At 40.9% G+C, this 23,789-nt stretch overlaps 2 protein-coding genes across 5 annotated transcripts in view; one reads left to right on the top strand and one right to left on the bottom strand.

The window, feature by feature from the left end:
• The window catches only part of vgll4b (vestigial-like family member 4b), a 46,128-nt gene extending 36,059 nt beyond the window's left edge, over positions 1-10,069 (top strand). For all 3 annotated transcript variants that reach the window (XM_074643691.1, XM_074643699.1, XM_074643684.1), the window contains 3 exons: positions 4,090-4,360; positions 4,687-4,804; positions 5,559-10,069. In XM_074643691.1, the coding sequence (XP_074499792.1) occupies positions 4,090-4,360; positions 4,687-4,804; positions 5,559-5,815 (646 nt within the window). In that variant the 3' untranslated portion in view covers positions 5,816-10,069. The remainder of the gene's footprint in view (positions 1-4,089; positions 4,361-4,686; positions 4,805-5,558) is intronic.
• A 149-nt stretch (positions 10,070-10,218) lies between these two features.
• Positions 10,219-23,789, bottom strand: part of atg7 (ATG7 autophagy related 7 homolog (S. cerevisiae)) — a 74,115-nt gene continuing 60,544 nt past the window's right edge. Inside the window, exon 19 of one of the 2 annotated variants that reach the window (XM_074643639.1) lies at positions 10,219-11,672. In XM_074643639.1, the coding sequence (XP_074499740.1) occupies positions 11,640-11,672 (33 nt within the window). In that variant the 3' untranslated portion in view covers positions 10,219-11,639. Of the gene's footprint in view, positions 11,673-18,271; positions 18,626-23,789 lie in introns of those variants that run through there. The other variant, XM_074643629.1, reaches the window with a different exon arrangement.

The raw sequence follows: 23,789 nt of genomic DNA, 5'->3' as shown, positions 1-23,789 counted from the left end.
CAAATAGATATCTGCTCGCTTTTTCATTGTGTCAAGATGTCCACGCTGATGGCAGTCACATGGTCCTCACTTTGAAAAATGAACCGGAAAAAAAAGCCTGAGATAAAGTATCAACCTTCTCCACTCTTTGTACCTACTGTTTTGAAATTGTTAGAATTGTGTGTTGATGCCTGAAATCAATATAAAATAGGATGAGTAAAACAAAATGCACTCCTTGTTTTACCACTTAAACAAGGTCCAAAAATAACGTGTGGAAAATGCCAGCCGCTTTCATCCTTTTATCCAAGGTGCTTGGGAAGTTGCACTCCTGTCGCGCCTGCCGTTACTAAACAACCAAAATCTGCGTGCTGCTATCATGATGATGATGATGATGAAGTTGTGGTAATTTATCACTTTCTGCTCAATTTGTCTTTTTTTTTTTTTTAAAGTCTTCAGTTTGGTTGACCTTTCAACTGGATGTTGTGATATCCTGATTGGTTCATTCTTGTCACATGACCTGTATTGCGCTTGCTGCATTCGAACATGGAGGTATGAAGAGAACTGGATACAGCGTTGTAGGCGGGCTTCCGATCATTCCTATGACAGTTGCTCAGTGGCGCATGAAGCCAAAATGGCTCAACTGCCGAGTGATAAAGTACCCGGATCATCCGGCGATCTTCCGCATCCATTGGGCCCATAGAGCAGGCGCAGTAGCGTTTCCTCCTCTGCCACCCAGCTCTTGGTCTCGGTCTCATTCACATGAACGGAGGAAGGAAAACAACTCTGGATTTGGCTTTTAGTGCACTTTAAAACTTTTAGGACCTAATGATTTAAATAAGGGCTATTCAAGTGTTCATACTGGGAAGTGTCTATTATATAGAAAGTAGTGAATTAGTAGTGATATTTAGCCACAGCTGGTAATACCTGCCGGGATAGTCAGGAGGTTCCTTTCTATAAATGCCTGCAGTCAAAATGCTGGTAATGAGAGCTCACTTGGTTTTCATATAATTGAGTGCTTTCTCTCACATCCATACGTACACTATTAGATCTTTTTTTTTTTTCTCTCTGTCTGTCCTGTGGTGTTAACTCCATATTGATGCTTGATCCAAGAGCGATAAGTAACGCAGTGAACATTTATTATGAAATCAGATTAGGCTGCGTCCCCAACCTCTTCCCCCGTCTCCACTCCTCTTGCCTCTTTTTTCTTCACGTAGTCTCCCCATACCTCTTGTAAGTGCCAAGTCCCAGAGTTTTCTACTTTTCAAAGTCTCTCTATATCCCCCACTTTTAGCTGTCATCCTCTCCTCCAGCCCCAGACCTGGCAACCCCCTCTCTTCAGCTCTAGCCCTTGTTACCACCCCCGTGCCCGTGTCTCATGTGTAGCCCCTTCCATCCGCCCTCTGCATCCTCTCCCTCTCTCCCCAGCTGCGACCCTAACGATAATTGAGAGGTGAGTAAGAGAGACAAAGACAACAGGGTTCGGTTTTGAATGCCTGATCCCTGGCATGAAATGCGGTCCCGGGTTTGGTGGGCAATCAGGCGAGTGGAAGGCGGGGGCGGCGGTGGTGGATTCGACAGCCACGCCATTCATTGGTCGGATTTGTTGATCCCGTTCACTGGCTCCTGCGACGGCCCCTCTTGTGCGAGGATGTGGGCATGCCTGCTCTTTGGCAGCGATTAAAGTTTGGAACAACTTCCACAACCTAACTCCAGACCCAGCTGCTGGGAGGGGATGAGAGAGAGGGAGAGCTGTATTATCTGTTTGCCTCTGAGCTAATCTGCGGCTGATTGTTTATATTTGAAGATAACCCAGTTATACAGGAGGACTTTGCTTTGGAGATTAAAAGTTGATGTCTCCTGTAGAAATTATTCAAACAATATATTCATTATTATTATAGATATTTATGTGATTAACTCCACAATGCAGTTATTTTTTTGACTATTTGATAAGGAATGAAACACTATGAGAAAACATAAAAGCTTGTTGGTGAGCTGTCGGCCAGGGTTTATAATAGCGCTGCCAAGTCTCTCCCTCTTTAACCCTCAGGAAGTTTGCTGCCGATTGTGAGGAAAAAAGAGAAAGAAAGACAAAGAGAGAAAAACGAAAAGGGGGGTCTCTGCTAATGTAAGCTCTCGGCACAAACGAAGGAAACTACTGACCTCACTCTTTCTTATAGTAGAGGTCCGGACCATTCACATGCAGCTCCCCCCCTTCCCCACCTCTCCTCAGCTCTTCCTCTCTCCCTCTCTGTATTCTGTGGAGACTATTTATTTGTGGAGGACGCTGCTGTGGGCTCCAGATGCCTGACCCAGCAGTCAGGTTGCCTGGTCACATGGATCTACAACTGTTTGCCTGAACTTGTTGTTTTGCATCCAAACAAAAACCTTAAAGGGGCTGCTGCAGCCCTTTTTCACTCTTGAGTCTGTTTTGTATTCTCATTCAGACTTTTTCAGGAGAAATAAATAAAGACGAAAAGGGGATTTCATATTATAGTGTCCACCGAGGTTTGAGTGCAACTTAATTATAATACATTTGATTGTTTTTCCCCCCAAATTGATGCTTCAGTGTATATATCAGCATAGGAAGGAGGACGTCAGTGTTGTGGCTATGGAGTTGGAGAGAAAAGAAGAGATTGCCACAGTACAGTAAATCTTGCTCCCTGTAACTGGGCCTCAAATAGTAGGAGGAGAGTGGAGCTGCAGTGAGGCTGTAGTTGAACACACACACACACAAAGAACACACAGACCACATTTGAGTCACTGAGCAAAATAATTGCTACCTGTTAAACTGCAAGCAAGTGTGCACAGTATCAGACACCGCCACTTCACTACATATCAAACAAAGTCATTATCATCAGAGCTGGAAAAAGCAGCCAAACCTGTGTTGTGTCAACCTGTCGTTACACTAAGCCCTTATCCCTATCACTGCTTTTTCAATGATTAAAATATGAGCTCACAGTTTGGAGAGAACAGAGGGATTTTGTTGCGGTGGGAAGTAATTCTCTTTCACATGGAAAGTGTGGTCAGCCTGCCTTCTTTCACCTTCATAGTATTCAGCTCATGGTTGTGAGCGTGTTGCAGAATAGAAGAGTGAATAAAAAACATACAAACAGACACAACTTTAACAGATTAAATCAAGTGATGAGATGCAGTTTGAGACGACTCCTCAGCTTGTTTTCTACGCTGCATTAGCCCCCGGAGGATTTCCCAAGTTTTCATCAGACCGCAGTGAGTGCAGCTGGCTTGAGGCTCACTGGAGAGATAAAGTTGATTCGCTGTACTGAGGGGAACCGCTTTACAGCTTTGAACTTTGTGCCCGTTTGCCCCTCTGTACAGCGATAAGTTTGGAGTCCATCCATGTTGGATAAAGTTAGGAGAGTGGTCCTTCCTCCCTCCTAGTCTTAACAGCAAAGAGAGAGAGTTTGTGAGAGCAGTGCTTGTACCAAACGGTCTCATCAAACCCTCCAGCAATATGAGATATAAGAGTGTGTGTTTGTGTGTGTGTGTGAGGTCAGTATTAATAGCTTCTGCTGGTCCTGCAGTGTTTGACACTGAGTCCCATTTACAATTGTTCCTTTGTTTATCTTCCCTCTTTTCTCCCTCATCTCAACTCTCTCTCTCTGAGCCCCTTTCTACCTCTCTCTTTATTCGTCTCTCCACTGCTTATTTTTTATTTTTTTTCTGTCCATTTTCTACCACGACACACCATCTGCCATCAGTCTTTCCTCATCTTTCTTTTGCGCTCATCCCTCACACCGAGGGTTGGGTTTTCGATAACTTTGGATCAGTTGCCATGTTAGTAAAAATGCAAAGATTTGTTTCAGCTCCAAATTTCTTGTCATATCCTCCTGTTTTTCTTTTCTTTTTTTTAGTAGTAAAGATCAAAAACACTATTAAACATTGGGGTAGTAGTAATTTAGCTAAATATGTTATCTATCTGTGAGTTTGAGTTTTCTTTTTTAGTTGGAAGCTAAACCAAATAGATTCAATAGGTCTTGTTACTGGATTCAGAGAAGGTATATCGCTATTGGACCCCAGCCCCTAAAATAAACACACAACCCAATGTGCAGGTTAAATGAATGTGCCCCTCTCTTTCCATCTGTTCCCCAGCAAACCTAATGGAGACTACCGCAGCTCTCCCATGTCCAAGGACCGGAGCCGGAGCCCCATCGAGCGCGTGGTGGTGCCCAGCGCTCTGGGAATCCACAGCAACCACCTGTACAGCCATGCCCACCACCACCACCATCACCACCTTGCCAACTTAGCCGGCATGGACCAGCCGCTGGCGCTCACCAAAAACAGCATGGTGGAATCTGCGCGCAGCAGCACGGCAGCTATGGCCACAGTGCAGCACGCAGTCAGCGCCGTGGAACGCCAGCAGGTAACACTGCACTGCTCACATCTTTTGCAAATTGTTGGGTTAAAACCACAACTTGGTAGGTCCCCCCCACATGATGTGACTAATGTGCTTTCATTAGCCAGTCTCCTTGGATGGTGGAGAGTATGAATTTCCTATTTGGCTTGTTAGCCAAGAAGGGTTTAAAACCCTGGTGGTCACTAAATCATTCTCTCTCCCTCAAGCTTTAAACCTCCCTTTAGTCTGTATTCTTTCACTTGAATATTTCCCACTTTTTAAAATTCTTTCACTCTTGACACAATTGTTTATGTTGTTTCTGGTGATCCCTAAATGTTGAATTTGTGTTTCAGAATCGTCCTTCAGTGATCACATGCGCCCCAGCCAACAACCGCAACTGCAACCTGTCTCACTGTCCGGTATCCCACAACGGCTGCGCGAGCCTCACCAACAACTTCAGGAGAATCAACAGTGAGTGCACTCATGCAAGTTGCATCGACAGACACATGACATCCTAGTTCTTTATATTCTAGTATATTTGCAGTCAGTGACGGTGAACATACAGTATCTATGTAATTAATTGACAACGATTGTTACCAAGTAAACTTTACTTGGCACATTTGTCCCTAAAAATGGATATAATTTTGGGAAAAATGATTTTCCCATACAGTGCAGTTTGTGGGAAACCTCTCCGCGAGTGCAGATCACCCTCCAGAGAAAACGCAACCGCTCATACTCTCCACATGCAGACTGACTTATATAACTAGTGGTGCTGTCAGTTTTCTGTCAGGGAGTCTCAGAGGCCTCAATGTGCTTTATTTACTACCTTGTCTGTTATCTCTGTACTGTAAAAGTCACTTTGAGGCCGCAGCCAAACACATGTCTGTATTATTCGGCCCTGTCTGTGAGTGTCGGTCATGTTTTCTGTGGGTTGGTAACTTAACTGTGGCTGTTTTTTATGATCCCAGTGAAATCCCTATGATCTCATTGAGGTTAACAGTGAAACTTAAAACGGTGATTTAATATAAAAAACGACAATGAAAAAGTGAAGTAGATGTCGGAGTTAGTATTTTTCCATTGAGCTCAAATGCACATTACCAATGTTTAAGCTGATGCTAGGCAATAAATTGCCCACTGAACTTTATATGAGTGAGTTTTAGAGATGTTTCTGTTTTTCATTGTGGGAACTAAAAAACTCTCTTTCTCCATCTCCTCCCTGTTGTAGCCAATACAGCCTGCGACCCGGTGATTGAGGAGCATTTCCGCCGCAGCCTCGGGAAGAACTACAAGGAGCCCGAGCCCACCGCCACCAACTCGGTGTCCATCACGGGCTCGGTGGACGACCACTTCGCCAAGGCGCTGGGCGAGACCTGGCTGCAGATCAAAAACAAGGGGAGTCCCTCGTCGTCCGGCAGCAGCCCAAACTCCTCCCCTGACAGTCACATGGTCAATCACAACCACTCCCCTTCCGTGGTCTCCTGAAGGAGGAGGGGTTTAAGAGGGAATCACCCCTCTTTTCCTCAGCCCTCCCAATCATCCCGGCTCCAACACCCACGCCTTTGTCACTTTGGTCTGTCACCAGCATCCCAGAGGGAATGCCTGCCTGCTGGTCTGCTAAAAACATCTAAAAAACCCTCAAGCCTGCTCTCTCTCTCTCTATGCACTCTTAGAGGATCAATCAAGCAATAATAACATGGCCGTTTTTTCCCCCCTTCTGTCCTCTGGCATGGTAATGCAAGACAATAATCAGCAAAGAGTGATGAGGGACTTTTTGACTTTTTTGGGACTCGACTGGAGCGTCAAGCAGCTCCTTCCAATCATTCATCATCCCTGCATGTCAAGCTTGGAGCAAAGTGTCTGTAGTAATATGTACATAAAAAGAGAGAGAGGAGAGGCGGTGTTTTAATTATTAATTTTCTTCTTTGTTTCTTTAACAGTAGTTTTGTGTACTGCTTTTGCATTATGAGATGCCCGATATTTGAAAGAAAAGTTAAGCGAGAAACACTTTGGAGGAAAATAATCACAAACCACCTGACTGTGCTACCAAAGAAACCTCAGACACCGATGTTTATCAGCGCCCACCCTCGAAAACAAAACAACAAAAATCCATCCTTATAATCTCCCTCTGTTTTCATCTCTTTTCCTTCTCTCTCTCTCTCTCTCTCTCTCTCTCTTTCGCTCCTGTGTATGTGTTCTGGTGGTTTTGTTACTGTATGTGTATACTGGCCGACTCGGTGTGATTTGCACTACTGCCGTAGAGGTTAAAGGGCGGCACTGCACACACTGGGACTGATGAAGCTGATTTTGACACAGCCTGGTATTATCCAGCTTTTGTTGGATCCTCTATTTGATCCCATTGACTGTTATTTATAATCTATTTGGGCATAATTTCATCCCGGCCCTGACAGAAAAGTACAAGCCACATTATTATGCATTAATCTACCAGTATAAAATGTCAGAGATGTGCAAAGTAATACGGATTTGGATACCACGTGCTCCAATATACAGTGAACTTTGTCTCATCACTGCATGTGGATTAGTGCAGCTGTTGGCTACAAACAAACACATGCATTGCATGGTAGGCGGAAAAAAAAGGTTGCTTACATTGCCACCTCGTGCATACACCATTCGGTCTACTACAACTCCTTAAATAGTGCCAAATTATTGCATTTCATTTCACAAGCACAGTCAGGTGATCAAATCAGCCGACTGGTGGATGGTCCATGGACATCCCAGCCATTATGAGAGGAGATCAGGGGCTGAAAACGCAGCTGTACGACCTGCAGTGTGCTGCTGAACAATGTGCTTTGATGTGTTTCACAGGCTTAACTGCTGACAGTGATGAGGAGAGAGATGACGCTGCATGTCACTTTGTGGTTGTAAAAAAGTCTAGTTTCTCGACCGGGGGAGAGAAGATTATTCCGATCTCTTCAAACACGCCTTTGTTTTTGTATCTCTTTGAACACAGACAGGTGTTGTAATTATATTTGGCTTACGCCCTACTACCCCTCCCCTCTCCTACACACTGTGGTTTGGTAGATTTCTACAAGGTTTGAAGGGTAAACTAATGCTTTTTACAGATGCATGTTTGTTTTTTTGTTTGTTTTGTTTTTAATAGCTGGTATCTATTAATGTTTTTAAGCAGCATTTCAATCTTAACTATTAGCCTTTTTTTCATTCGGACGTTAGTTGTTACTTCTTTCGTTGTCAGTAACAGACATAGACACTATACACTCACTGCTGGGTCAGTCGTACTCCATATTATTATTGTTATTGTTATTGTTACAATTTTGTATTTTTTTGTTTTCCATTAATATCAGTATGGTAACAAACATCTATAGCGGGACAGCCTCCGGACAGGCTCTGTTTTAACGATGAGAGCTGCGTTTCTCCAAACCATCTCGCCACGCTGACCGACTGGCTCATTCCCCCTAGCAGAGAAGAGCGGTGGTCGCTTTAGTGTCGAGTTGGCTTCGGGATGCGCAGCCTGTAAAGGTTTTCTTAAGATGTTGATCCATCGGTGGTACAGGATGCTACAACCTTCAGCATGACCGAGCTGAGACACCAGGTTGGCACAAAGTAGTCAACAGGGCCTTGTTTTCCCTCAAAAGCATCTCAAATGGCTAGCACGCCATGATGCTTTTGGGAAAAAAGGTATTGTTTATGGTTAAGAGCCAGTGATGACATCCAGAGCTGTGGAAAACATAGCAAAAAGATAGCAGCAAACAAAACACTTGCTGATAATTAGGGGCTTATCTGAATTTATGGTGTGATGTCACAGCTCTCAGTTGACTCTTTGTGCCCTGACTTGGTGTCCAGACATTTTTTTTGTTTGTACTTCAATGCTTTTCTGAACAACATTGTATTGTTTGCTGCAGTCTGAGAAAATGAATTTTACTCTGTTAAAGAGCCTGCGCCAAGGCGGCATACATTCCTCCTATAGGGAACTTTGTACAGGCCTCACACACACACTCAGTATCTCCATATCAACAGACAGAGCTAATAACCAGCCAGGGCCACAACGGTCCCATAGTTTGTTTTTGTGTCTTTTCTGGATTTACAAGGTGTCATCTTTTGCTTTTCTTTGCATCAGGCAAATTGGCCATTCATTCATACCGTATGATAAAGGAACAAACAAGCATTTATGCCATAAATACATACCGTGTAACACTTTTAAGGACATTCGGAGCGTAGAATATAGAGAACTGGGGCTGTACTCTCAGTCTAAATGTGCTTTCTGTGGCAGAGTGGTTTGGATGGTGATTTTCAGCAGGCAGGTTTGGGGGGAGGGGAGCAGAGCTTCAGGAGCTGAGCTTCTGTAAGCACGACCTGTGAGCTAGGATTTGTTCAGCTGACACTGAAAGTCTTCTGATGGTCTCACAGACCCCCCCTCTTCCTCCTCCTCTCAGATACAGTTAACCCTGATTTAGATTTGATGTAATATGCGACGTGCTAGAAAACACGAGGAAAAAGGGCTCAGTGTCCAGAGGATTTTTGTTTTTCTATTATTATTCTTTCTCATTATCTTTCACTACCACCCTGTAGGTAGTAGGCTCTCTTTCTGCTTCGGCAACACACTCCCTACACACTGTAGGAAAATCACTTATTAAAAAAAAAATACTTTTTTATAATAGGTAACTATAAGACCATCATTACGCTGTGCGTAACGAATGTACAGAGAAAAAAATCGTAGGTATTTTTTGAGGAACAATTAATTTGTTAATGATATGTAGCTATTTAATTGTTGTTTTTTCCCTGTCCTTATATTGTAATCATTGCATTTTCTTTTTTTTTTTGTGAAAAAGTTGATCTTTTTTTGTTTATAGAGTTTGTCTTGTTAGAGTAAAAGGTTCAAGTGCAGGAACACAGTAAACGTATGAAACCACAATAAGCCACTGGTGTGTCGGTGACAATCGCTACTTCCATTGGTCCCCACCCACTTGTGTTCGATCATGTGACTTCTGAGAAAAAGGAGGTTGTCCTTTCAGAAGCCTTTTTTGAGCAAGTTGCAAGTTTTGCATTGATGGAACATGATCATTTTGCCACTAGCCCAATGAGTCCTGCCAGCCTTTCCCAAAACATTTCCATGTAACTATTAAAAATAAAATAAAAATCAACATTAGTCATGGGCTAGCAGGCAGGTAAAATCTCCACCACTGCATGTAAGAAGTATAAATTCTGGGTTTTGATGACTGTTCTTGGTCTACAGATGAGAACTGAGCTACAAGTAAAAACCATCAGTCCATTTGAGAACACTTGTCGGGTTGGTTTAACTTCATTGAAATCAAAACTAAAAGCTGAACTGATGAAAACTTGGCAGCATTTTCGTTAATTTTTTTGTTGCTCAAGTTCATCTGCTTCATCTCCGTCACCCAGACAGTGAGGCGGAGATCTAAAGCAGCAAATGAGCTTTGGGTCGTCACCCTTTGTATGTGATGTCCCATCTGTGGAGGCTATTTTGCATCTGTAATCGAGTAAACAACATGAAAATTGTGCAGATAAATCAAAGAGGAGTTGGTCTTTACTCTGACTGTACCACATTTTACAGGTCCGTTTTGAAGTGGAAGTAGCATGTACTTAGTGGTAGTAATACTCTGAACTGTAAGAAAAAAAAAATTGTATCAAGAAAACAGTCAATTTGTGGCTCTGTGTCTCCTCCTACTAAAAAGGTTTTGGCAGGCCACCTTTTTTGTACGTAAAGTAGCCTTGATGAACAATAAAGTGCTTTTAAACCACTGTCTGACTGTGTGGGCCTCTGTAACTGCTTTATTCTGTGTTATGGTTAAGACAGATGCTGGAAAAGGGTTAATGGGTTTTTGGAAAGATGCAGCTACATTGAGTGTATATTTTCATGACAATATAAAGCTCACAGATGTAAACAGAAATAATAAAGAGAAATTTTATTCCAGTTTTTTGGTTAAATACTTACAGAAGAGTAAAAGCGTGACAAAAACAGCTGAGAATAGTCAGAATTATGAAAACAAAAAGCCTATTTAATCTCAATTTTGATTATAAAATATGAGGAAAAAGTCTGACTTCTGGCCTTTAGTTTGGTAGGATGTATTTTGACTTAACGTTTTAACTTCAATCTCAAATTCTGAAATGAATCTCAGCTTTCTTTTTCATGTTGCATTTACTGTCTTCCATAATTATCCAAGCGGCTGTTTGAAATATACATTTCATTACACTGAAAATATTGTACATGTTAGCAGTTCAGACAAATAGCACATGGTAGAGTAAGAAAAGGTGATATGAATTGCTCAGACAAACACGTGCATGCGTCAACACAAACAAACAAACCATAAAGACTTTCAGTTTGTCCGTAGGCTCTCCTTAAGATCTAACCGGGCAGGTTCCAGGTTGTCAACAGTCACAATAAATCGTTTCCATATCAGAAGCCACAGTAACATCTGTGTGCATGTTTCCTGCTTTCAAAGGAACAAAGCTGGTTTAAGTATTAGCTGTACTGTATGTATCGCAGTCTCCAGTAAACAGAAAAGGGAGATGGATGGGTTTGCTGAGTTGTCAACTGTGTTTTTGTAATTTCATAATTTATCTGAAGCCAACTGAATGAGCGAGCAGATGTAGTTAGTCAATGTCTTGCCAATGGACTCAGCAACCCCATTAAATGTGTTGATGGAGAGACTGTGGGAGGGATTGAACCTGTGACCATTCAGTGAGGCCCTTAATATAAATGCAGAGTGTTTTGTCTCAGGGAATTGGACAGACTCCAAACACTGAGTGAACATGACTGATTACACATCATGAAGTGATAGGGACAGGTACATTCTCCCTTGAATACAACAGCTTCATACAAACTGTGGAAAATTAACTTGTTGCATCTCTGATTTTGTTTCTAACGTAACAGTGAAAACCAGACACTAAATATTTTGGCAGTAAAAGAAATCTGATTATTTCTTTGCTTATTATTATTACTGCTGAATATTTAAGACTAATTGACATTTTCCAACTTGACATTACCATTTTAAAATGTATTATAATTGTATTTCCTGTTGCATTGTTTGTTAATATAGTAGCTGACAGGAAGTAAACTTGGACCAAAGCTGTTGCCTTGGCAACAGAATGGATGTGAAACAGTCTACAGGAATTTTAAAGCTTTTTTTTTCAGCTACTTTTCTGAAGAACGTTTTGTAATGTGCTTGGTTTTTATTACTTGATCAGTGTGTCTTCTGTCGTCTACAAAGCCCTTGTCCTTTCTAAATTTGAGATTTAAAAAAACCCAAAGCAGACAGAAACACAAGGATTGAGGAGTGTGAAGTCCGTCAGGGTTTGTTCTTCCAGTCCTTCAGATGCTCTCATCATCGCTCATATCCCAAATCTAATGAGAAAAAAGACAACAGAAAAATACATCATTAACACGGAAGTCATTATTTTGTCTACAAAACAATGTTTGATTAAAAAGTCTCAACTCGAGGTCCAATTATTCAGTTTTTTTTTGGGGCTTTTAGCTGCATGCTACATGCTACAGCCTCCAGTGGGTTGCTGTCCAGAAAAAGCTAGAAAGTGGAACTTGAAGGTGACCCGCGTGTATGTTAACAAACTTAAGTTATGTTTACGTTCAGTGTTTCTCATCACAACGCATCGTGAGAATCCTTGAGTTCTAACAAATGTGTTGAGTGCATTTCCTTCTTCATAAAACATCTGCAAAGCCAATTTTTAAAACACTTTAAAGAGGACCTATTACGCTTATTTTCAGGTTCATATTTGTATTTTGTGTTTCTACTAGAACATGTTTACACATGCTATAATGCTCAAAAAACACTCCAGAAAAGCCCAGTCTGCTCTGATTGGTCAGCTGGCCCACTCTGTTGTGATTGGTCAACCGAACCAAACTCTTCAGACTCCGCTCCAGCTCCGCTCTAACTAGCTTTGTTTTTTTTTGAGGGCGTGCCAAACTAGCCGCTAGGCAGATATTATGCAAATGTGTTACTTGGTGACATCACAACATTACGGAAGAAAAGGCAGGACTTCAAGGCAGGCGTTTCAGGGAGTTCAGGAGTTACTCCCTTTGGGCTTTGTAACTTTGCAGACCTTTTACATGCACAAAAAAATATATAACACACTAAAGGAAAGAATAATAGGTCCTCTTTAAAACATGCATTGTTTACATATACAGACGTAGGCAAAGTTGTTGGTAACGTTCCGTTAAAGAGAGAAAAACCCACAATGGTCACTGAAATAACTTGAAACTGACAAAAGTAATAATAAATAAAAATTTACTGAAAATGAACTAATGAAAATCAGATATTGTTTTTGAATTGTGGTTCAACAGAATCATTTTAAAAAACAAACTAATGAAACTGGCCAGGACAAAAATGATGGTACCCCTAGAAAAGATGTAAAATAATGTGACCATAGGGACATATTAAACTAAGGTGTGTCCTGTAATTAGCATCACAGGTATCTTCAAACTTGTAATCAGTCAGTCTGCCTATTTAAAGGGTGAAAAGTAGTCACTGTGCTGTTTGGCATCATGGTGTGTACCACACTGAACATGGACCACAGAAAGCTAAGGAGAGAGTTGTCTCAGGAGATCAGAAAGAACATTATAGACCTTCATGTTAAAGGTAAAGGCTATAAGACCATCTCCAAGCAGCTTGATGTTCCTGTGACTACAGCTGCACATATTATTCAGAAGTTTAAGGTCCATGGGACTGTAGCCAACCTCCCTGGACGTGGCCGCAAGGGGAAAATTGATGACATATTGAAGAGACGGATAATACGAATGGTAACCAAAGAGCCCAGAACAACTTCCAAAGAGATTAGAGGTGAACTCCAAGGTCAAGGTACATCAGTGTCAGATCGCACCATCCGTCACTGTTTGAGCCAAAGTGGACTTAATGGAAGACAACCAAGGAGGACACCAAATCATAAAAAAGCGAGACTGGAATTTTCCAAAATGCATATTGACAAGCCACAAAGCTTCTGGGAGAATGTCCTTTGGACAGATGAGACAAAACTGGAGCTTTTTGGCAAGTCACATCAGCTCTATGTTCACAGATGCAAAAATTAAGCATCCAAAGAAAAGAACACTGTACCTAATGTGAAACATGGAGGAGGCTCGGTTATGTTATGGGGCTGCTTTGTTGCATCTGGCACAGGGTGTCTTGAATCTGTGCAGGGTGCAATGAAATCTCAAGACTATCAAGGCATTCTGGAGCGAAATGTGCTGCCCAGTGTCAGAAAGCTTGGTCTCAGTTGCAGGTCACGGGTCCTCAAACAGGATAATGACCCAAGACACATCTAAAAACACCCAAGAATGGCTAAGAACAAAACATTGGACTATTCTGAAGTGGCCTTCTATGAGCCCTGATCTAAATCCTATTGAACATCTGTGGAAGGAGCTGAAACATGCAATCTGGAGAAGGCACCCTTCAAACCTGAGACAGCTGGAGCAGTTTGCTCACGAGGAGTGGGCCAACATACCTGTCAACAGGTGCAGAAGTCTCATTGAGAGTTACAGAAATCACTTGATTGCAGTGATTGCCTCAAAAGGTTGTGCAACAAAATATTAAGTTAATGTTACCATCATTTTTGTCCTGGCCAGTTTCATTAGTTTGTTTTTTAAAATGATTCTGCTGAACCACAATTCAAAAACAATATCTGATTTTCATTAGTTAATTTTCAGTGAATTTTTATTTATTATTACTTTTGTCAGTTTCAAGTTATTTCAGTGACCATTGTGGGTTTTTCTCTCTTTAACGGAAGGGTACCAACAACTTTGCCTACGTCTGTATGTTAGCTTGCAGTCTTCTTCACTGCCTTTCAAGCCACATTGCAGCAATTCTTTGAACATTACCACCACCAACTGTCCATCAGTGGAATAGCTTGAAACTGGCGGCAGGAATGAGTATTGCGTTATGTGTGTCTTCGTACGCAATACAGACAAAATATGGACCCACTTGGAAAAACACAGGTCCATAGTGCTAGCAGTTTTCAAAAAATCCACAGGGCACCTTTAAAATTATTTTCTCGAACTACTATTTCCAAGGTCAAGAATGAACTTAACAACATGCTAAATGTCCAAGTGTACTCATGTCTATGGACAGTATGTACAGTACACAGAGTCATCAATAATTTACTGGACTTGAAGATGCATGTAAACATACATTGAGTAACCAGAATTACACAGTACAAACCCCGGTGCATTGTAATACAATCCAACACAGAGCAATAAGGGCTCTGATTGTGGCTAGCCACTGAATTAGGTCAAATAGTTCGAACCACAGAGGCTGCTCTGATTTAATTGACTTCTACTAATAGGCATGAATGTTTGATCCAATTCTAAAAGCAGGACACAGATAAAACAGGATAAACAGAAATCCGTCTCAACAAGTGACTTATAAGTCACAACAGAATGCACTTATAGGAGAACATACAGCGCTCAATACTTGGCTACATGCACCAGTAATATTGTATAAAAGCTTTGATAATAATTACTCACAATCACTGCTAAGAAGTTTCTTACCAGGAAGTGACAGCGGCATGTGACTCATACACACACACACACGCGCACACACACACACACACACACACACACACACACGCACACACACACACACACACGCACACACGCAGGAACCTCCTTTTCACTACTGTGTCAGTAAACAACAGCGGCCTTCTCATGGCAGCAGATTCTTCACATTCTCTCTGTGTAAGACGTAATTCACATACCTCTAACACTGTCTGGTATGCTACACACACACACATGGCTCCTAATGTGTACACACAGACCCCCGCCCCACACACACACACACTATCACACACACCCCACACACACTATCACACACACAGTTTGACACATGCATGCTGCATTCCTGTGAATGTGCTGCCCCTTCTTCTTCTTTTTGTGCAGTGAGTACCAACAGGGAATATTGTGTGCACATATCCAACCTATTGTATTATTAGGAGCATGAAGAAATCATATCTTCAATAAACTGAGACAAAGTGGTCATCATTTGGTGAGTGAAATGTCACAAACTAATGAAAATGCCCATCACAATTTTCCAGGGCACAAGGTGATGATTTCAAATGTTTTGTCCAACCAACAGTCCAGAACCAAAATATATCCAATTAACAATGACATAAACAGCAAAACTGTCATATTTGGGAACATAGTTGTTATTTTTGTTGGAAAATTGATCAAAATAGATGCTGATTCATTTTCAATTACTCGGCTAACTGATTAACTAACTGAGGTTGAACTTCAATGAAAATCAAATGTTTACTGTGAGGTTTCCAAAACTATTTATTTTATTAGATTTATTTATAGGGTCTGTAATTAAAACATTATTTCCAATGGAGGTTTCCTGGGGCTAGTTGCATAAACGTGGTTTAAGACTAGACATAATTTGAGGTAGGAAAATCCCCTCTCTCCCTGGCTAAGCCTGAGGTGAGAGTTTTGTAGTTAAGGCAACAATCTCTTAGAAGGTCTGTTAGCTAATTATTTCAACTGTTTATCCATTATTTTTAACTATTTTTTAACTAACTATTTCAACTGTTTATCCATTATTTAGCTATTTCTTAGCCAACGATTTCATCTGTTTATCCATTAGTTTCAGCTAACTTTCCAAAGTTTCCAATAATAAATTGATTTTTAATGAATATTTACATGGTTTCCATGGACCCGTTCTTTCATGGACATTCTCTAAAATTAGAACTAAATGACATTTTTTCCTGGAGACTTCACAGGAAATTATCAGTAAATAACCGACCTGTGAAACAAAACATGACCCTGTTTTTCTGACTGATTTTGCTAACACTTTAACGCCCCTGTTTGTGAAGAGGGGTGAGAGTACCGGGAAAAGAGACGATAACTATACACATCGGTACAGTATGTGCTGTGTGCCGAGGCCCCGCAGTAAATTAAAAAGTAATCTGCTCAGAGTACAGCACATGGCGTCATCAGCACACAACAAGAGCCCTCAGTAATTTATAATGTGGATCCAGATTTGGCAGGTTCATGTGAAACAATCAGTGTAAAACATTAATTCAACATAAACACTACAACTGAATGTCTGCCTCATTGAAACAGAGATGAACCTATGTGTGATCTGGGATGATGCATTAAGGCAAAACATCTTTCACAGAAAAGGCTACAAATACTAAACTCATCACTGATGCGTCTGGGCTGAACCTGGTCCTTAAATTGGAATAAAAAAAACATGCCAGTACTCTGAAGCAGCAGCTGCACTGCTAGTGTTTTTTTTTATCTTAGACTACAGTACATCCCATGTGAAATCTTTCTGTATGAAAATATGCGTAAATCCACGTGAAACATACAAGAAAAGTGCAAATAACAGTTTTTGAAATAATGAAATACAGTCAATTTCCTTTAAAGTTGGAACTTTAATGTTCAACGTATGGTTTTAGGAACAGTTTTGGGAAAAACGCTCATTTGCTTTCTTTCCAAAAGTGAAATGAGCAGATAGATGACACTCTTATTTGTATGTTAACTACGGAGCTAAAGCCAGGAGTTGATGAGCCTAGCTTAGCATAAAGACTGGAAGCAGGTGTAACAACTAGCATAGTCCTTTCCAAAGTTAAAAAATACGCCTTCTGACACTTCTAAAGCTGTATCTCATTTGTTTAAAGGTGCTAAATGCGAGATTGGGAGCATTTCTATTGCCCCCGCATGTCTCTCAACATGGTGACGGCTGAGCTGGCGGCTCGTAGCTAACGGTGCTAACAGCGCTAACAGTGAAAACAAAGGCAACACTGCTGACAGAGCTAACAGTGGGGGGAACCGGAGGGTGCTATGCTTCCGCTATGACACCGTCGGTTGGGCTGGCGTTATCAGCTGTAACCACCGTATGAGAGCAGTGCAGAGCGGCGGTCGTGAGCTAGCCAGTGGGGCACGCTCACATGCGGCCGGCCGGCTATGTCAACAAAGCACAGAGAAGCTCTGATTACAACACAAACAGAATGAGAGTGACTTCATTCTCTGCTCAGGTAGACATTACGCCTCCATATCTTTGAATAGCAAATAGTTGTTTGCTGCCGTATTAATACTCTGGATATCAGACCTTTAAAATAGGTACAAAAAGATGGCGTGTCGTTTAAGAGTAACGTGCTGTCAACTGTTTCTTGCAGAACAACAATTCATCCTTTTGTTATTTGGATTCCATTTTAACAAGGATGCTTTTGGACCTGTTTTGTTTTGGGTTTATTAATGGCTGTAGTCAGAAGCTTACATATAGTATGTCCATCTGTGTTCGACCAGGGCGGTAGCAGCACGCAAAAAAGAAGTACGGGTACCCATGTGGCCAAAAATCATCTGTGCCAGTACTTCAGCCTAAAAAGTTGTCTAACCAGTTCTGCAGCACGTCAACCTGAACAGTCGACTGTGTACAGGCTAAAAAGTGTTGTTCTGTCTTATTGTTTTTCATTATTGTAACTTCAGTGGACCTTTTTCAGAGTGTGGTTGGAGAGCTGAAGGGCAGTGTGGAGAATGAGAGGACAAATTCATATCAAAGCTGGACGCTCGGCATTTCTGCTCCACTGCTGCTGGGGAGCGAGCATCAAAAGGACAGCAAGCAAAGAGCTCTTTGAAACGGAGCGACACTGGAGCCCCTCTCTGGACGGCTGCCATACCGCGCTGATGGCGTGTGTGTGTTTTGAGAAATCTTTTGTGCAAAAATGAAAGGGGGGATGGAGAGAGGGCGATCTAAAGGGGGAGGGGGGAGACCTTATGTAACCTGAATAGCTCCAGCAAACTGAAGCCAACAACTTTACTACACTCTTTCAAGCACGGCTGAGTACTTGGGATGTTTCTCAACCATTTACTTCTGTTGCTGCAATGCATAAGCAGATTTCTGTAAAGCCCAGATCAAAATAAATTACTTCTCAGTTCGGTCCAATTAGGAAACTTATTGAAATCACTAACTTCTTTTATTGTTATCTTTTTTATCGTATTTATTTCATTATTATTTCATTCTATTCTAACTATATTCATGTGTTCACTGTACATACTATGATGATTTAAGAGAGTTAATGTTCCTGAAATGACTCTACTGAAATATTCTTGTGTACAGATGAGCAAAAATTGCAATGGTGGACATTTTATATGTTATACTACACTATGACTGGACGGCACGGTGGAGCAGCGGGTTAGCACAGCAAGAAGCTCCCGGGTTTGGAGTTAGCAAGTTCTCCCCGTGTCCGTTTGGGTTTCCTCCAGGGTCTCCGCTTTCCTCCAACCACCATAACATGCATCTCCCACTGGGCACTGTGAGTGGGGGGTTGCGTCAGGAAGGGCATCCGGTGTAAAACCTATGCCAAATCAAATATGCGGATCATAAAATCAGATCTCAGATCAGTTGCTGTGGCAACTCCTAACGGGACGGGACGAACAAGACGAACAAAATGAACAATACCATGAGTTTTTAATGTGATTTTTTAATACATACTATACTATGACTTTTTATGCCATTTCTTATGACATATTTTATGATATTTTTTATGACATGCTATACTATGACTTTTCATGACATTTTATTTATTACATATTATACTATGACTTTTTATTTGTTTTTTTATGACATACAATATTTTGACTTTTTATGAATTTTTTTATGATAAACCATGACTTTTTATTGATATTTCATATAACATACTATACTATGACTTTTTATATGATATAGTAAATGTTTCTGAGAGTGATTTATGAATTTTGATGTACTCAATGAGGGTCTGAAGATTGGACCGTGAAAGATGATGTTTCTATAGTTAGTATAGATAAAACATATAAAAATGAGTATGAAGAAGTAAAGCCTACATCTAACGTCTGTATTGTCTAAATATGTAAGCTTGTTTCTACATGGATAGGGGTTTTCATTATTCCAAAAACAAAACAATAATAAACAAATTCAGCAACAATGAATCTAATAGATAGCTGCAACCCTCGCTTGAATTATATCCTAACTGGCTTGACCCCCACACCGCACATACATAAACAACCAAACACACACACACACACACACACACACACACCATGACAGCATCTCAAAGGGATTGGCAGCAACACAATCGACGACACACATCTTTAACTTTGAAGCAGCCTTATCGCTTCAGGACCTTGAGTCACTGCAGGTTAAAAAAGAGGATTTGTTGGATGTTTCATAAAAGTCCTACAGTAAGCTGCATGTAATCATTGTGTGAATGTGTTTGTGTTTGTAATCAGTTGGGCGCTGGCTGATATGACAACTCTAATCCAGGCTAGTTGTTGAAACAAGGCTGGGATCTGATCAGATAGAGGAGGTTTTAGCTGGGAGCTGAGGCCGGTGCAGTCAGCCAACTCTCTGCTGCCGCTGATTATTGTTCCCCCACAAATACAACACAAGCCTCAGCATGAGGGTCCTTAGCAGTATTTATCATTCTGCAGGACCCGGTCAAAGCTTCTGGAAAAGTAACGCCACACCTACAATATATATTTGCTGTCTGGCATCACAGTTTATCAAGAAGCAGCATTTCAGGTGATTTCAATGACATCACCTTTTTCCAGGCAGATGGCTCAGGAGTGTTTTTTCTTCAGGCGAGCGGATTCAACATACTGAGCCTACTTACAGGAATACATCCTAAGTGCGGGTGGCCCCAGCGGGAATCTAACCTCTAAAGCTATTCAAACTAGGCAGCGCTACACAACCACTGATGGGCTTTGATATTAAACACACATCTGCTTTACATATTAGAAGAACTAACACCAAAGCACAAAGCGCAAAGTCAAGCTTTCATCATGGAGACTGACTCCAACTGATGTGCAATTAGTGGACCACACAGACTGACGTGGTTTATGGCTGCTGGATGCAACAGTGACTGTGTGCTGCTGGTTGAGGAAGAAGAGGGAGAAATCCAGTCCAACTACACTTCTGTTTCATTCTTGTGATTTTTGGGTAGTTTATGTGTGTTTTTACAAAGCTTAAGAGACTAAACCAAAAACCCCACTTAAAGCACATTTTCAGACATGGAAACGTGACCTTTCTGGCTCCGTCTGTCTGTTAAAGGGATGGATTTTTGACATTCAGATGTGTGTACATTACGTAGATGTTTTTATTCAGACATGATAGGGCATTTACGGAAAGAGCCACAATGCTCGGGTAAAATGTGGCACCTACTGCCAAGTAGTGAGTACAATAACACAAAGAAGAGTGTTTTCAGTTCTCACAGGCTGCATCACTGATGGATTTTTAAACCTATTTTGCGGTTGAAGCCTTAATTAATGACCATTGTAGCCCAAGTTACACAGGTCTTTTTGCACTGAATCTTCTATTACACTTTCTCATCAATTTCATGCGTTATTAGAGCATTTTTTACTGCTTATTTTATAAAGTCCAACATGTGACAAGTACAGGATGAACAGATTTTAAGTTGAGAAGACATTTAATTCATATTTGTTTTATGCTGTATGTAAAGTGTGTTGCTAGATAGTCATTCATTCATCCATTTAGTTGCCATGAATGAAAACAGAGAATATATTGTAAGGAGGGAGTGTTGGTTTGACGATCATTATGAGTGTATCAGGGTTGTTTTCTTTGTCTTTACAGCACTGCAAGGGTAAAACATAACTGTAACAAACCGCTTACATGAAAAGAATCCCCTCAACAACTTTAACTAACTCTCATTTTAGGAAAAGAAAACAAGATGCACATTTATTCTCTCTTTCAGCTACTGTGGCTTTTACGGTATAATATGGTGGTTCACTTGTACCGCATTGGAAATCTTACCAGGTGGGAGGTATAGTGAGACTGCCATCACATTCACGGTGCATTATGAGCTGCATGTCTGAAAATGGTTTAATCAGCACTACAGTGAATTAAAACGCACACGGAGGTAAAGGCTCAAACACTCACTGTGTGTTTGGAGCAAGTCCAGAAACTGTCGATTCTTAATATCACAAATTGAAGTTTTGGCAGAAAGCTGTTCGTAGTCAGTATTAATAAATGTGTTCAAGACTCAAGAAATAATGCATGAAAATGAGGGGGCTTAGTAAATAGTTTATATATATATATATTAGTTTATTTATATATCATAAATATATGATCTTGCCTTCTTCTTTACCATCATCGTTTAGCAACTTCTTTAAATCTTATTCTCAAATTCATTCACATAATACTAGACAGGTTAATCATCTTCACCTGCCTTTCTACAAAACAAAACATGGCCAGTACTCCCTCAGATATCGATGGTGTACAAATATAGAACACCAAAATACACGTTATCAAGAGCTCGTTATCCTTAGAACATTTTAAAAGGAAATTATCATCACATTTAATTCATGATGTCTAATTATCTTTTGATATGTTTAGATATATTTTCTTTTCTTCTGTACTGTTTTTTGTATGTATTTCATTGTTTTTATTGGATTGTTTTCCACTGTTTGGTTGGTTTTTCTGCACATTCTATGTACTTCTTGTTGTTGTTTAACTTTTGTTGTATTTTTAAAATTATGTTAGTTAAGATCTTTCTTCCTTTTTTGTTATTGTTTTTTTTCTCCTGGGGTTGGGAGGAGGTCCTTTGTAGAAGCCTGTAAGGTTTCTTGACCTCTCCTGACACATTTCTTTCTTTTTTTTTTTTTCATTGACTGGATTTTGTGCAGTTTTATATATGTGCAAATAAATAAATAAAATAAATAGTTTCAGACTACAGCTTTACTGTTTGATCCTTTAAAAATCCTCGCCTGCAGAGGAGCCCAAACTGTGTTAACTCTTTCTTTCTGATCTACAAATCAAACCTGATGAATCTATCAGCGTGTAGGAACGTCAGCACCGGGCAATTACTTCAAACTTCACAAGGGGTGTCAGCTATGGAAATTCTTGTTTCCTCTAACAAATGATCCAACATCTGTTAGCCAGGGGGATGCATTTGATGATTTATGTTAATGAGGGGGGATACTTCCCTTTCATCCCTCCTCATAAGGCCCCCTGAGGGCAGCTTTTACACCCAGAAGGGGGGAGGAAGACCCACACAGCGACAATCAAAGAGAGATGAACTTGTCCGGAAGTCAATACAAAAAGTCGATACACTAAATTGTTTTCTGCTCAGAGCAGTTTGGTGGTTGCAAAACCCTTTCACACTTCAGATCTTGTGTCCCTTTACATCACTGACCATACAAGTGTGGAAAGAAGTTTCCTTCTACATCTATTTTTCCTCCACAGCTTGCTCCTTTCTTTCCCCTCTCCTCTTTCTCTCTCTGCCCTGTCTAACCACAATCCACTCATCATGGAGACTCTCACAATACCCAACACACTGAACTGGAAACTACCTAAACAGGTACAACAATAGCAGGTGTTTGTGCGTTGACCTCATAATGCTAAACTGATGACCGCTCATCCACATGTGCGCACCACATACACAGTGACAATACACATGAATCTCCCACTCCCACAGATGAACTGTCGGTTCAGGATGGTTGATGACGTAAATAAATAATATAGTTTGGGTGTAGTCTTTCTGAGGATTCGGTTTCCGGTAAGGAGGAGTATTCAGCTGTGAAACGGCACCACTTTGAAGTACAAAGATGTGATAAGGTCTGCAATCACCTGAGGGGCTACCGAGGGAACAACCTTTATCTGGTTTAGCTGGAATCTGAGCCTTTATCTGGGAAAAAAGAAGAAAGAAACTATTCTTTCGAATCTTAACATTGGGCTGGATTCAAGGAAAATGGTGTGTGAAATTAAGGTAGATAAAAAAGACGAGAGCTTAAGTTTTATCTATTGGATGTGAGCTCTGAGGATTTCCGAGTCTCTTCACTTGAGATTGGATTTATTGAGAATCTCGCCACCTTTTTGTCATTTCCATGTGGCAGACAATCTTTCCATGGCCTTTCCACTGCCATTCTATGTTGAATACTTTTAATTAGTTCTGTTTATCAAATACTAGGTTTGTGACCAAATACCTGCAAAAACTAGGCGCAGTAGGGTTTCCTTTAACTGAGCTGAGCTCTTACATGGCATGGCTGTAGACTCTTAATCTTATATGACTAACACATAGGCTAGAGCAAATTCATATTATGATCTGTTTGTTACCAAGAATAACTGTTGAGTTATTACAAGGCAGCAGGACGGAGCTGCCGGAGATATAACGCATCCCGCTGAAACAGCACCTGTCACCAGGATGGAAGTGCTGCATGTTATCTAGAGTAACGCAGTAGGCCTGTCAGGGTTACTGCGTGTGGCTCCACAAAACTGCAGGTCCATTTTTATTCTAGTACGTGTGCAAACGCTATCTGTGTCGGGCCTCCAAGCTCAGCAGATTTTACTAATTTATATAATATCTTGGCATCCTCCTTGTGCCCTGGTGCTGTCATCTCTACTGATCTCTTAAACATATTACATAATCTGTGAGATGGATCTTTGGTTATTATCAATATGTAGATTATTTTTATTCATTATCTGAAGTGCATGTCTTGCAGGAGGCTGTGCAGTAAAGAAGAGAGTAT

This window comes from Sebastes fasciatus, chromosome 1 (assembly GCF_043250625.1).
Source record: "Sebastes fasciatus isolate fSebFas1 chromosome 1, fSebFas1.pri, whole genome shotgun sequence".
NCBI lineage: Eukaryota > Metazoa > Chordata > Actinopteri > Perciformes > Sebastidae > Sebastes > Sebastes fasciatus.
This window is presented reverse-complemented; position numbering and strand designations above follow the sequence as displayed.